This window comes from Hyla sarda, chromosome 8 (genome assembly GCF_029499605.1).
Source record: "Hyla sarda isolate aHylSar1 chromosome 8, aHylSar1.hap1, whole genome shotgun sequence".
In the NCBI taxonomy this organism is placed as follows: Eukaryota; Metazoa; Chordata; class Amphibia; order Anura; family Hylidae; genus Hyla; species Hyla sarda.
The window spans coordinates 144,128,499-144,142,119 of NC_079196.1; the positions used below are offsets into that span (position 1 = coordinate 144,128,499).

General features: G+C 42.7%; 1 protein-coding gene across 1 annotated transcript in view; it reads right to left on the reverse strand.

Moving 5' to 3' along the window:
* Nucleotides 1–8,140: 8,140 nt before the first annotated feature.
* SLC39A10 (solute carrier family 39 member 10) overlaps nt 8,141–13,621 on the reverse strand; it is a 61,740-nt gene continuing 56,259 nt past the window's right edge. The window contains exon 10 of the mRNA XM_056534176.1: nt 8,141–8,740. Coding sequence (XP_056390151.1) covers nt 8,582–8,740 — 159 coding nt within the window. The 3' untranslated portion in view covers nt 8,141–8,581. The remainder of the gene's footprint in view (nt 8,741–13,621) is intronic.

Genomic DNA, 13,621 nt, shown 5'->3' on the forward strand with positions numbered 1-13,621 from the left:
AGCGCGTCAGGCCCCATGCTGATATCACTATGGCACATGCGCAGATGATCCTACGGAGCGAGGACCAACTGCGCATTCGCCCATCACGACATCCGATTCGCCGAAAGCAGCCCAATCCGCATTCAGCTTAGAAGAAGCTGGAAGTAAGGAGGGTGCGCGTTGATGACGACAGAGCATTCCGTCGCGCGGGAGGCGGGCACGTACGGAGCGAGGGGCAGGCCGGCCTCCAATACACCACCCTCCACGGTGACGTCCCGGTGGCAAGATGGCAGCGGAAGAAAAGAAAAAAAGTGGTCGAGGCAAGGCAGGAAGCAAATGAAGAAACCAGCTTCCGGGTCTGGAAAAAGGTAAGTAAAACACCACATACAGAACCGTTAGCAACATGAAAAGAAGCCATAATAACATATAGCCACAGAACTAACTAACTGCGAAAAGTAGGTTAAGGCAGTGGAGAACCCCTTTAAAGTGGAAAAGTAGCAGATGTGCTGCCCTTGACATCAGATAACATGTTGCTGCCCGCCAAAGTGTAGTGTGAACTGGGCCCAGTTTAGTTCCAGTCTTGTTCCAGTTTAGCTCCATTGCTAGTTGTGAGCTGAACTCCCATTGCTAGTTGTGTGGAGAAGTCAGAGAGAGAAGTGTGAGGTGATCTGAGGAGGCCTCAAGCTAATCAGAAGTCTAAACCTGCAGCCACGAATCTTCTAAGGAAAATCCCCTGTGCTCAGGTGAACGTCAAAGCCTAGCGGTAGGCACTAAACCCCGAGGAAGAAAAGCAATAGTCTTTAGTCAGCCAGTCTGCAGCACCAAAGTCAGCGTGGGTTGCCATTCATCACAAATCAGTCACCATATATATCTATATATATAAAACTCAATGGCCCTCATTTACTATTGTCGGGTTGTGCACCAGATTTTGTCGCATTGTGCCAGATTTTGTGCCAGAATTTGCGCCAGAATTTAAAAACCCCCATCTAACTCGCCATTTTGCTAAGAATGCCCAGGGGGCGTGGTCTCCGAAATGGGTCGTGTTCCCGACATTTTCACAAAAGCCCAACATATTTACTAAGATTTCCACATAAAATTTGGTGGATTTGAGCTGAGGAAAACCAGACAGATCAGAGCATGTGTAAAAAAAAAAACAAAGTGTAGGGAAAGTGGAAAATGTAGGGAAACCTTAGTAAATACTGTGGGAAATAAATTGTAGGGAATTAAAACCCACAAAGAAACCTACACAACACTCTTAGTAAATAAGGGCCAATGTGTGTGTATGTGTGTATGTGTGTATGTGTGTATGTTCCAGCATCACGTCCAAACGGCTAAAGATATTAACATGAAACTTGGTACACATGTTACTTATATGTCAACAACAAACATAGGCTAGGTGATTTAACCCTTACCCACCCCCATTTGCCAGGGGCAGGGTTTTTGTTAAAAGCCCCATACAATTCTATGGGAAATATATGTTACTGCATAACTTCCAAATGGCTGGAGATATTTTGATAATACTTAGTCACATGTTACTTATATGCCCACTTAAAATATAGTATAGTTAATTTAACCCTTAACTACCCCCATTTGTGAGGGTCGGGGTTTTTCTTTAAAGTCCCATGCAAATCAATGGGAAATGTATGTTCCCACATAACTTCCATACGGCTGGAGATATTTCAATACCTGGTACACATATTACAGGTCTGGATGGGAGGTCGGGATAGGAGGTTGAGATAGGAGGTCAAGATAAGAGGACAGGATGGTCGGGATAGGAGGTCGGGATAGGAGGACCAGGATAGGAGGTCGAGATAAGAGGACGGGATAGGAGGACGAATAGGAGGTCGGGATAGGAGGTCGAGATAGGAGGTCGAGATAGGAGGACAGGATAGGAGGTCGGGATAGGAGGTCGAGATAGGAGGACGAATAGGAGGTCGGGATAGGAGGTCGAGATAAGAGGACGGGATAGGAGGTCGGGATAGGAGGATGGGTTAGGAGGTCGGGATAGGAGGTCGAGATAGGAAGACTGGATAGGAGGTCGGGATAGGAGGACGGGATAGGACGACGGGATAGGAGGTCGATATAAGAGGACGGGATAGGAGGTCGGGATAGGAGGTCGAGATAGGTCGGGATAGGAGGATGGGTTAGGAGGTCGGGATAGGAAGTCGAGATAGGAGGACGGGATAGGAGGACAGGATAGGAGGACGGGATAGGAGGTCGGGATAGGAGGTCGAGATAGGAGGTAGGGGTATGAGGACGGGATGTGGTGTTGCGATATGACAACAATATATAAGGACAGTATATGAAGTCAAAAGCTTCCTCTGTTTTCCTCCACAACAAGGATTAGGACGGAAAAACTGGGCAACGCCGGGGACTCTGCTAGTCTATATATATATATATATATATATATATATATATATATATATACATATATAAAACTCAATGTGTGCATGTATGTGTGTATGTTCCAGCATCACGTCCAAACGGCTAAAGATATTAACATGAAAGTTGGCACACATGTTACTTATATGTCAACAACTAACATAGGATAGGTGATTTAACCCTTACCCACTCCCATTTTCCAGGGGCGGGGTTTATGTTTAAAGTCCCATACAAGTCAATGGGAAATATATGTTACTGCATAACTTCCAAACGGCTGGAGATATTTCGATAATACTTGGTCACATGTTAATTATATGTCCACTTAAAATATAGGATAGTTAATTTAACCTTTAACTACCCTCATTTGTGAGTGTCTGGGTTTTTGTTTAAAGTCCCATGCAAATCAATGGGAAATGAATCTTCCCACATAACTTCCGTACGGCTGGAGATATTTCAATACCTGGTACACATATTATGGGTCTGGATAGGAGGTCGGGATAGGAGATTGGGATATGAGGACGGGAAAGGAGGACAGGATAGGAGGTCGGGATAGGAGGACGTGTTAGGAGGACGGTATAGGAGGACCGCGATAGGAGATCAAGGTAGGAGGACAGGATAGGAGGTCTTGATAGGAGGTCGAGATAGGAGGTCGGGATAGGAGGTCGAGATAGGAGGACGGATAGGAGGTAGGGATAGGAGGTCGGGATAGGAGGTCGAGATAAGAGGACGGGATAGGAGGTCGGGATAGGAGGTTGGGATAGGAGGACGGGATAGGAGGTTGAGATAGGAGGTCAAGGTAGGAGGTCGGGATAGGAGGTCGAGATAGGAGGTCGAGATAGGAGGTTGGGGTATGAGGACGGGATGTGGTGTTGCGATATGACAACAATATATGAGGACGGTCCAAAAAGAGTATAGTCAAGCACAGCTATTCAATCATGGTACGAATACTCCCCTATAGTCCACTAGCGATGATTACTGCTGCAGCGTGTCCTGTGTGCAACAAAGTCCAGGGCGGTGCTAGCCGGTATAGTAGTCCAGAATCAAATACAACGTAGAAAGAAGAAAAACCAGCGCACTCACCACAACAGGTGTACTTTGTCTTCATGTGTCTTTATTGTAGAAAATCACAGATGTGGCACAATGAGCCAGACACAGGTACAGGCGTGCGGGGGGAAGACAGGTACAAAGATGCTCTCGGGCTAGCGGGTCCGCCTTGCGCTTCGCAAGGACTTGCGAAGCGCAAGTAAGCGCGAGGCGGACCCGCTAGCCAGAGACCATCTTTGTACCTGTCGTCCCCCCGCACGCCTGTACCTGTGTCCGGCTCATTGTGCCACGTCTGTGATTTTCTACAATAAAGACACATGAAGACAAAGTACACCTGTTGTGGTGAGTGCGCTGGTTTTTCTTCTTTCTACGTTGTAATATTTGAGGACGGTATATGAAGTCAAAAGCTTCCTCTGTTTTCCTCCACAACAAGGATTAGGAAGGAAAAACCGGGCAATGCCGGGAACTCCGCTAGTCTATATATATCTAAAACTCAACGTGTGTGTGTATGTGTGTATGTATGTGTGTATGTGTGTATGTTCAAGCATCACGTCCAAACGGCTAAAGATATTAACATGAAACTTGGCACACATGTTACTTCCAGAACAGCTCCCTGAACTAACTGGCATGGTTTTACTTTCACTCAAGACGCGGTGTTCAACTTTGAATGCCGCATGTAAAGGGTTAATAGCGTGCGGCACCGTGATCAGTGCTGCATGCTATTAGCCACGTGACGTGGGGCCACGCCGTGGCCCTGCATTATAGAACGGGAGCGGACTCATGACGTACCGGTATGTCATGGGTCCTTAAGTGGTTAAAGGGGTACTCCCGAGGAAAACTTTTTATTTTAAATCAACTGGTGCCAGGAAGTTAAAAGATTTGTAAATTACTTCTATTAAAAAATCTTAATCCTTCCAGTACTTTTTAGGGGCTACATAGTACAGAAGAAACGCTTTTCTTTTTGGATTTCTCTGATGTCATGGCCACAGTGCTCTCTGCTGACCTCTGCTGTCCATTTTTGGAACTGTCCAGAGCAAGAGAAAGCATACTATTTCTTTTAAGTAGTAAAATAAAAAAAAAATATATTTGTACTGTCTAGAAGCTTTTTTTCTTCAATAATTATCTGTGTCCTCCGTAGATTTTGTGGTAAAATTAATTATGTCATTACAACGTACAAATAGTCCCACATAAAAGAAGCGCTTCTATGGCCTAAAATAAGGCTACGACATTAAAAGGTTTATAGAAATGTAACTGCATTGTTTAGTTTCCTGTCATAGGTTGGTACAGATGTTTACTGAATTTTAAATTATTAGCATGTATATGATTTTGGATTAAAAATGGATTAGTATTCACAACCTGTAAAAACTGTCAGTCCTTAATTAAAAAAACATTCAGCTTCTCCAAATGTGTATGTTGTTTAAAAACCATGGGAGATGAGTGGCTGTCATATATCTGGCACCACTAATCTCTGCACAGAACAATAGGATTGGGCAGGTCGAATCTATGGTGTCTGATTCATTTTTCCTCAGATATTCAAAAGACTTGCTGCCCTGCTAGATATTAAATTGCATGGGATTTCTGCCAAAATACAGTTTGAATCTGGGGAATCATACAGCATTAGCAAAAATAACAAAGAGAAAACTAAACATTTGTACATTACCATATATGATGAGCTATGTAAAGTAAAAAAGATCACCCCTAGGATTAGTAAAGATATGCCCCTTATAACCTTACCTGAAAAGAAAAGTAAATTGGATACATTTCAAATAATGGCATTAATTCAGTAAATATAATGCAAGGAATGCAAGTTTTTTTTTATATACTATGATGCATGCATAAACTGCAATTGCAAAATGCTTATAGATGATTCTGCAGTCGAATGGGCTAACAGCCTAAAGCACAATTTGCAATGCTAATATGCATTCAAGCTTGAGCTTGTCTAAAAATAAACCAGAAAAAAATCTTTACTCACTTGTTCGATCCACCACGCCTGCACGACTGAGCAGCATGTCTAACTGTTGATTTGAAAGCATTTAGACTACTAAAACAAGAAGGTAGTGGGGAAACTTAAAAACAATATAAGGAGAGGAATAAAGTATGTAAAAAAGAAATAAAACTAGCAAAAATTGCAACAGAGAGAGCGATTGTCAAAGAAAGTAAAAAGAACCCAAAAATATTCTTCACCTCCGTAAATAATGAGAAACTTAAAACTGAATATTTTGGCCCCCTAAGAAATAAACTGGGTGCAATGGTGGAGGAGGATGAGAAACAGGCCATCTACTAAATGCCTTCTTCTATTTACACAGGAAAATCCAAATCTCAGAGGACAAGGGAAAGGATAATGTATATTTTCAAGCAAATCTCACCAGTTTAACCTAACTAGAATGCTGTGCCACCTTAGTAACATTAAGACACACAAATCACCGGGCCCAAATGGCATCTATCCCTGGGTTTTGCAGGAATTAATTACCGGGCTAGACAGATCCTTGTTCCTTATATTTAAAGATTCTATGATGACAGGTAGTGTTCAACAGGACTGGCATTTGGCAAATGTGTTACCAATATATAAAAAGGGGTTAAAAAGGGATCCTGGGAACTTTAGTCCTGTAAGTTTAACATCTGTTGTGGGAGAGATTTATGAGTTTTTTCTCAGAGATACTATTCTGGAGTATCCTAATGAAAATAGCGTTCTAACACAGCACCAATATGGATTTATGCTAGTGTTAAGGATGGGTTAATGTGCGGCCTTAATCTGTGAGTGACTACTGCTGTACTATTTTTCCAAGTTATGATATCACAATTAGCATGTTACATTTTGATTGGTTGTTCGATTATTGTGTCCGTATACATTAGCATATCTAGTGTCCATTAATTTCTTGGCAGAAGTTCTCTGTTCATCAGATGTTTAGTCTTTCTACTCCCGCATGGAGTCATTTCAAGGCCTATATTCAGAGTCACGAGCAGATAGCATTCTGATGTATATGGGTTAAAGGGTAGTTTCCAGCAACAATGGTATTTTAGTATTAGTATATTGATCAGTCCGATATGAGGCCACCTCCGCGTGGTGGATGGGGGGACACATTTTGATCAAAAAGTGCGCTGAGAGCCTCCATTTTTTGACCTAGAGTGCTGTTGCAACTTTCTTGTTTGTACATTTTATATTGATCAGTCATTAGAAACATAAGGGTCATCCCTATCACTAGATCAGTCCTGCTAGACTAATCTGATCAGCTTCTATGAGGAGGTCAGTTATAGATTGGACCGGGGTGAAGCTGTTGATGTTGTGTATCTGGACTTTTCTAAGGCATTTGATACTGTGCCACACACAAAGTTAGCACATAAAATGAGGATGCTGGGACTAGGAGGAGGAGGATATATGTAAATGGCTTAGCAACTGGCTCAGTGATAGGAAGCAGAGGGTGGGTATAAACCGAACTTACTCTGGTTGGTTTACTATTGGGGTATATATAATATACAGTTACTATTGGGGTAGTACCACAGAGGTCAGTACTGGGTCCACTTCTTTTCAATATCTTTATTAATGACCTTGTAGAGGGATAACAGAGTAGAATCTCTATATTTGCAGATGACACTAAACTGGGTAAGGTGATCACCACAGAGAAGGATAACATAATATTACAGAGGGATCTGGGGAAGCTGGAGGCTTGGGCACAGACATGGCGAATTCAATTTAATGTGGATAAATGTAAGGTTATGCACTTGGGCCATAAAAACAAAATGTACAATCATGTGCTTTATAATAAGATATTCAGTAAAACTACTACAGAAAAAGACTTGGAGGTACTGGTGGAAAGTAATGCAGCCGCGCAGCAGCTGCCAAGGCTAACAAAGCAATAGCATATATGAAGAGAGATAATTAATGGTATAGGAGGATTAGAGTACCAAGACAGGTTATCAAGCTTGCGGTTATTTAATCTGGAGAAAAGACGTCTTAGGGGCGATTAAATCACAATGTACAAATATATGAAGGGACAATACAGAGATCTTTCTAGTGATCTTTTTATACCTAGGCCGGTAACCATGACAAGGGGGCATCCCCTATGTTTAGAGGAAAGAAGGATTCATCATCATCATCATCATCACAGACAGAAATTCTTTACTGTAAGAGTAGTGAGACTATGGAACTCTCTGCCACATGATGTTGTAATGTCTGACTTACTAAACAAGTTTAAGGGGGGGTCTGGATGTTTTTTTTTTTGAAAAATATATTATTACAGGTTATGGATATTAGATTTATATGGATAAAACATTGATCCTGGGATTTATTCTGATACCATATTAAAGTTGAGAAGGAATTTTTCCTCTGTCATGGGAAAATTGGCATCAGTCTCATGTTTTTTTTTTTTTTTTTGCCTTCCTCTGAATCAACACAGAAGGGTTCTAGGTTGAACTCGATGGATTTGTCTATTTTCAACCTTACAAACTATGTTACTATGTTAATATATAAAATTCTTGGGAAACACCTAATCAGCCAATAACTGGCTGAAATGGGTCACCACAGCTACATGTAAAACAAAAGCAGGAAACGTTACCGGGGAAGCTGGGACTGAGACAGACACAATTGAGAATCGGCCGATTGAGTAAAAATGTTTTCAGCCCATTCCCAGCCTTGACATATACCTTTTAGTTTAGTGAACAACTCCTGTAAACCATTATTATGTTAGATTATGTGGCAATACCAAATATGTAGGAGATGTAAAGAAAAATTTGATTCAAACATTTTTTTTATTTCACCTGAAAACATAATAAAAATAACTCAGCCTCTGTAAAAGCAAAAGTATAGTAAGAATTGACAAATATTTAATGTAAGCAAGGAACACTATGTACTCATCAAGTAAATCTGATACAGAGACCTCCCAATGTAAAGATAATATTTTTATAGTGTTTTAGTACCACAAGTACTTGGAATGCCTACAAACTAGAAAAATAAATGTTATTGGATGTCGGTTCACCTCACCAACCACATGTTAAATTGTTAAAACCTGCTGCCTTTTCAAATTGTGATATTAACTAATTGCTATTTTTAAATGTATATAACATTAATCACAGTGATTTTGTAATGAAATATTTGTAAGACTGGGATAGGGATTTCAGTTAGAGTCTAATAAACTAGTGGAAAAACACAAACGTTACAATTGGACCATAAAGAATACCATTAGACATGGAGGTCAAAATCTATTTTATCTTCATATAGGGCAATGAGCAGCATTATGGCAAAACCAAGTAGAAGTCCTAAGTTTTGCAGGATGAATTGGCCTAATGGACAGTATCCATGTTCTTCACTTTCATGATCTTTATGCAGCATTTCTGGGAGCTAAAAATTAAACATAAAACATTTTGTTAAATGCAGAATTCTGTTATTTATGGTAGTTGTGCACACATGTTTTTTTTTTTTTTTTAGAAGGCTCACACATCTTAGACTACAGGAGGGTTACACTATATTCAATAAAAGAATAAATACTAACAATTCAGTAAAATAATCTTGTGTAATTATAACATTGTCTCCTGATGACACTGATTGTAAAAAGAATAGGAACTATGCAGCATATTTGGCCTACTGTACATTAAATGGGGCCTAGGAGCATTCTCTCTCTTCTTCTTCTCTTTTTTCCAGCTTATAGGTGCTACTACTGCTACAATTTTAAATTAAAAGGAGTATATCTCCTAATGAATTACTGGAGTACATCAGTAGTTGATCTCGATGGACTTAGGTTGAACTCTTGTCTTTTTTTTCAACCTTACAAACTATGTTATGTTACTATGTTAGTATCTCAGGTGGTTACATAGTTAATAAGTAGAGATGAGCGAGCCGAGCCAGCCAAACCCGGTCTTGCTCCAAATTTTGGGGTGACCACGGCTCTCTGAAATTTCAAACATTGCTAGGCTCAGCTTGGATGTGCCTGGCAGCGGATGTAATAATAGCAGAAGGGGTGAGGAACACATGGCATTTTGGTGCCTTAAAGGGATTCTCCACTGGAAAACATTTTTTTTATCAACTGGTGCCAGAAAGGTGAACAGATTTGTAAATTACTTCTATTTAAAAATCTTAATCCTTCCAGTACTTAGCTACTGTATGCTCCACAGGAAGTTCTATTATTTTAGAATTTTCTTTCTCTCTGACCACAGTGCTCTCTGCTGACACCTCTGTCCATTTAAGGAACTGTCCAGAGTAGAAGCAAATTCCCATAGCAAACCTATCCTGCTCTGGACAGTTCCTGACATGGACAGAGGTGTCAGCAGAGAATATTGTGATCAGACAGGAAGGAAATTAAAAAAGAAAAGAACTTCCTCTTTTGCATACAGCAGCTAAAAGTACTGGAATGATTAAGATTTTTAAATAGAAGTAATCTACAAATCTGTTTCACTTTCTGGCATTAGTTGATAAAATTGTTTTGTTTTTTTCCAGCAGAGTACCCCTTTAATGAAAAGAGGAAGTACTGGGAACACTGAGATGACATCAGAGTAGCCCGACCTTGTATGTATTAGCAAGATCACTTGACTCCAGGTTATCCAATAATTGTTTTGCATTATGTGCAATACAGCTTCCAGGGCAATGAGGACACTCGATAGGTGTGGGTTTAAAAGGCTAATAAAGCCCAATGAACTGTATTGCAACCTCTATTTTGTTTGCTTTAAAGTTTATTTTTATTAAATTTAACAGGGTAGAATAACATTTCAGGCTGATAATAAATCACATATGAGAGAAAGTACATAAGTACATAAGAAAGTCCAAGTTTAGCAATTACATGTCTACCTAAGCATGTGGAATGGCATCACAAGGCCTGGCTAGTAGTATCACTAGTCCACCATGTCTGCTGTCCAATGGCTTAAATGGGCACTGTTAGATATAAACACTTTTGATATGTTGTAAAGCATGAAAACCAATAGGTTTTGCAATTGCTTTCATTAGAAAATGTTCAGTATTACATACTGAAAAAGCCAATCAAAGAACTGACCCCCCCCCCCCCCTGCCTCCTGGGATGCATTCCAGTCCTGCTGTGTACACTGCTGTGTCACTATGTCATGGACCCACTTCATGATTGACAGCAAGCTGCTCTGCTCTCAGCTCCTTTACTGCCTGTGTTTACTTGTCTGCCATGTAAAGAGAAGGGGAGTGAAAGGGGCAGGAACACACTGCAGCTGGGCTCTCACTGACTGCTTGTTACGCTATGCGCTCCGGCCTCACACTTGGTCGTGAGCGCATGGTCCCCTTACCTTCTGCTGCCGATGGGGCAGGGACTCAAACTGCGGGACGCACCCGCATGCGAGCCCCAGTCTGTCACTCTTCGGGTGTTTCCCCTGCCTCTGCTTCCACCTCTCTGCTCCGGCGCATGTGTCCCCGTCCCTTAGGGCGTGCGCGCGCCGGAGCTTTAAGATTTAAAGGGCCAGTACGCTCATTAGTGTAACCACCTGTGTCTTGTTGATAAATTCCTCCACCCTCCTCCGTTGTCTGCCGCATCTTTGTTGCCTTGTGCCCTAGAGAAAGCGTTCCTTTGTATTGCATTGCCATGTACCAGATCTCCTGTTCTTGTGACCTTGACCTTGCTTCTCTGCTGCCTGCCTACTGAACTTCTGCTACGTCCCGACTACGCTACTGTGCTGCCTGCCCTGACCTACAGCTATCCTGACCACGAGTTGTCTCATCCCTTCTGTGCTTCGCATCTCCTCAGCCGCCTGTGTGGTCGAGCCGTTGCCGGGGGTTACAACCTGGGTGTCGCCTTCAGCAGCAAGCCCATCCTGCTTTGCGGCAGGCTCTGGTGAAGACCAGCGGCACCTTAGACTCCGTTCCCTGGCACGGTCCGAGTCATCTGCCACACAGGTCCAGCGGATCCACATACACCGGAGTTCCTGTCTTCAGAAACGTGAGTGTTACAGTAAGATCCGGCTATGGATCCCGCTGAGGAACCCCTGCCTGAAGTTGCGGAACTTCCCTCCGTTGTGATACGTCACTCACAGCAGTTGTCCCGACAGGCGCATCAATTTTCTCAACTTGCAGCCATGATGCAACAGCTTTTGGCCTTGCAACAGCAGCAGGTACCACAATCTGGCCCACTCCCACCTCCAGCTCCTGCAGTCTCTCCTGGCTCCCAGCTGCATCTGCCTTTGCCTTCCAAGTATGATGGGGATTCCAAGTCATGCAGAGGCTTTGTTACACAGTGCTCCATGCATTTGGAGCTCATGTCTGAACTGTTTCCAACTGAACGTAGTAAGGTGGCCTTTGTCATTAGTCTACTTTCTGGAAAAGCCCTGGCTTGGGCTACACCCCTTTGGGACTGTGGTGATCCAGTATCCTCCAATTTGTCTGCATTCTTGGCCGAATTTTGCAGTGTCTTTGAGGAACCCGCACGTGCCTCTTCAGCTGAGACGGCGTTGCTGAATCTATGTCAAGGAGTTTCTACCGTTGGTGACTACGCGGTTCAGTTCTGCATTCTAGCCTCTGAACTCGCCTGGAATGAAGAGGCCTTGTGTGCCACATTTAAAAAAGGACTGTCAAGCAGGATTAAAGATGCCCTTGCAGCACGAGATCCTCCATCTTCTTTGTCTGAACTTATCCACTTGGCCACATGCATAGATGTGCGTTTTGCCGAAAGACACGAGGAATTGCGCTTTAAGAGGGAATCTGCCCGCCTGACATCTGTGTCCCAGTGTTCTCCTCTTCTGTCTCTTGCGCCTCTTGCCAAAGAGGTTATACAAGGAGATTGTCTTCGTCTTACGCAGCAGGAGGGGTCACGACGACGCAACCGGAATTTGTGTTTGTACTGTGCTATCCTGGAGCACTTTCTCAAGTACTGTACTGTTCGTCCGCACCTAGGGTATGTGGGAGAGGCATCCCTGGGTGTGAATACTACCTCTCCACGCTTAACTATTCCTGTACAAGTCTTTGCTTCAGCAAAGTCTTCCTTCAGCGCTACAGCCTTTTTTGGACTCCGGATCTGCAGGTGACTTTATTGATGCGGCTTTAGTCCACAAGTATCCTCTTACTCGGCTTGCCAAGTCCTTGTTCATCTCCTCTGTAAATGGACAAAATCTGGACTGTAAGGTTCACTTCCGTACTGAATCTCTCGTCATGCAAGTGGGTGTATCGAATAAAGAGAAGATTGAATTCTATTTTCTACCACACTGTACTTCTGAGATTCTTCTTGGTCTTCCTTGGCTGCAACGCCATTCCCCACAACTGGATTGGAGAACTGGAGAAATAATTTGCTGGGGACAATCCTGTCAAAATTTTTGCCTCCAATCTGCTCTGCGTAAAGTTGTTTCTCGTCCTCCACCTTTACCTGGCCTGCCGCCACCTTACCAAGATTTCTCGGATGTCTTCTGCAAGAAACAGGCTGAGTCTCTGCCTCCACATCGTCCTTATGACTGCCCTATTGATCTTCTGCCTGGTACCACTCCTCCTCGTGGGAGGATATATCCTCTTTCAGTTCCTGAGACCAAAGCCATGGCTGAGTATATCCAGGAGAATCTCCAAAAGGGATTTATCTGTAAGTCCTCTTCTCCTGCAGGAGCAGGTTTCTTCTTTGTAGGGAAGAAAGATGACTCACTCCGTCCATGCATTGACTACAGGGGACTTAACAAAATCACGGTCAAGAACCGTTACCCTTTAACTCTTATCTCAGAACTTTTTGACCGTTTGCGTGGTGCCAAGGTCTTCTCTGCGCTGGACTTACGCGGTGCGTATAATCTCATTCGTATCCGCAAGGGAGATGAATGGAAAATGGCCTTCAATACTCGTGACGGACATTTTGAGTATCTTGTTATGCCATTTGGTGTCTGCAATGCTCCAGCCGTTTTCCAGGAATTCATTAATTATATCTTCCGTGATCTTCTTTACACCTGTGTTGTCGTATACCTTGATGACATCCTGATCTTCTCTTCCAACTTAGTGGAGCATCGTGTTCATGTTCGTCTGGTTCTTCAGAGACTACGGAAGAATCATCTCTACGCCAAATTGGAGAAATGACTGTTTGAAAAGTCTAGTCTTCCGTTTCTTAACTAGATTGTCTCTCATCAGGGCCTGCAGATGGATCCAGATAAGTTATCTGCAGTTTTTGATTGGCCTCGTCCCTCGGGCCTACGTGCAATTCAACGCTTTCTGGGATTCGCTAACTATTATCGTCAGTTTATCCCACATTTTTCACCTTGGTTGCTCCTATTGTAGCTCTCACTAAAAAAGCATCCAATCCTAAGTCTT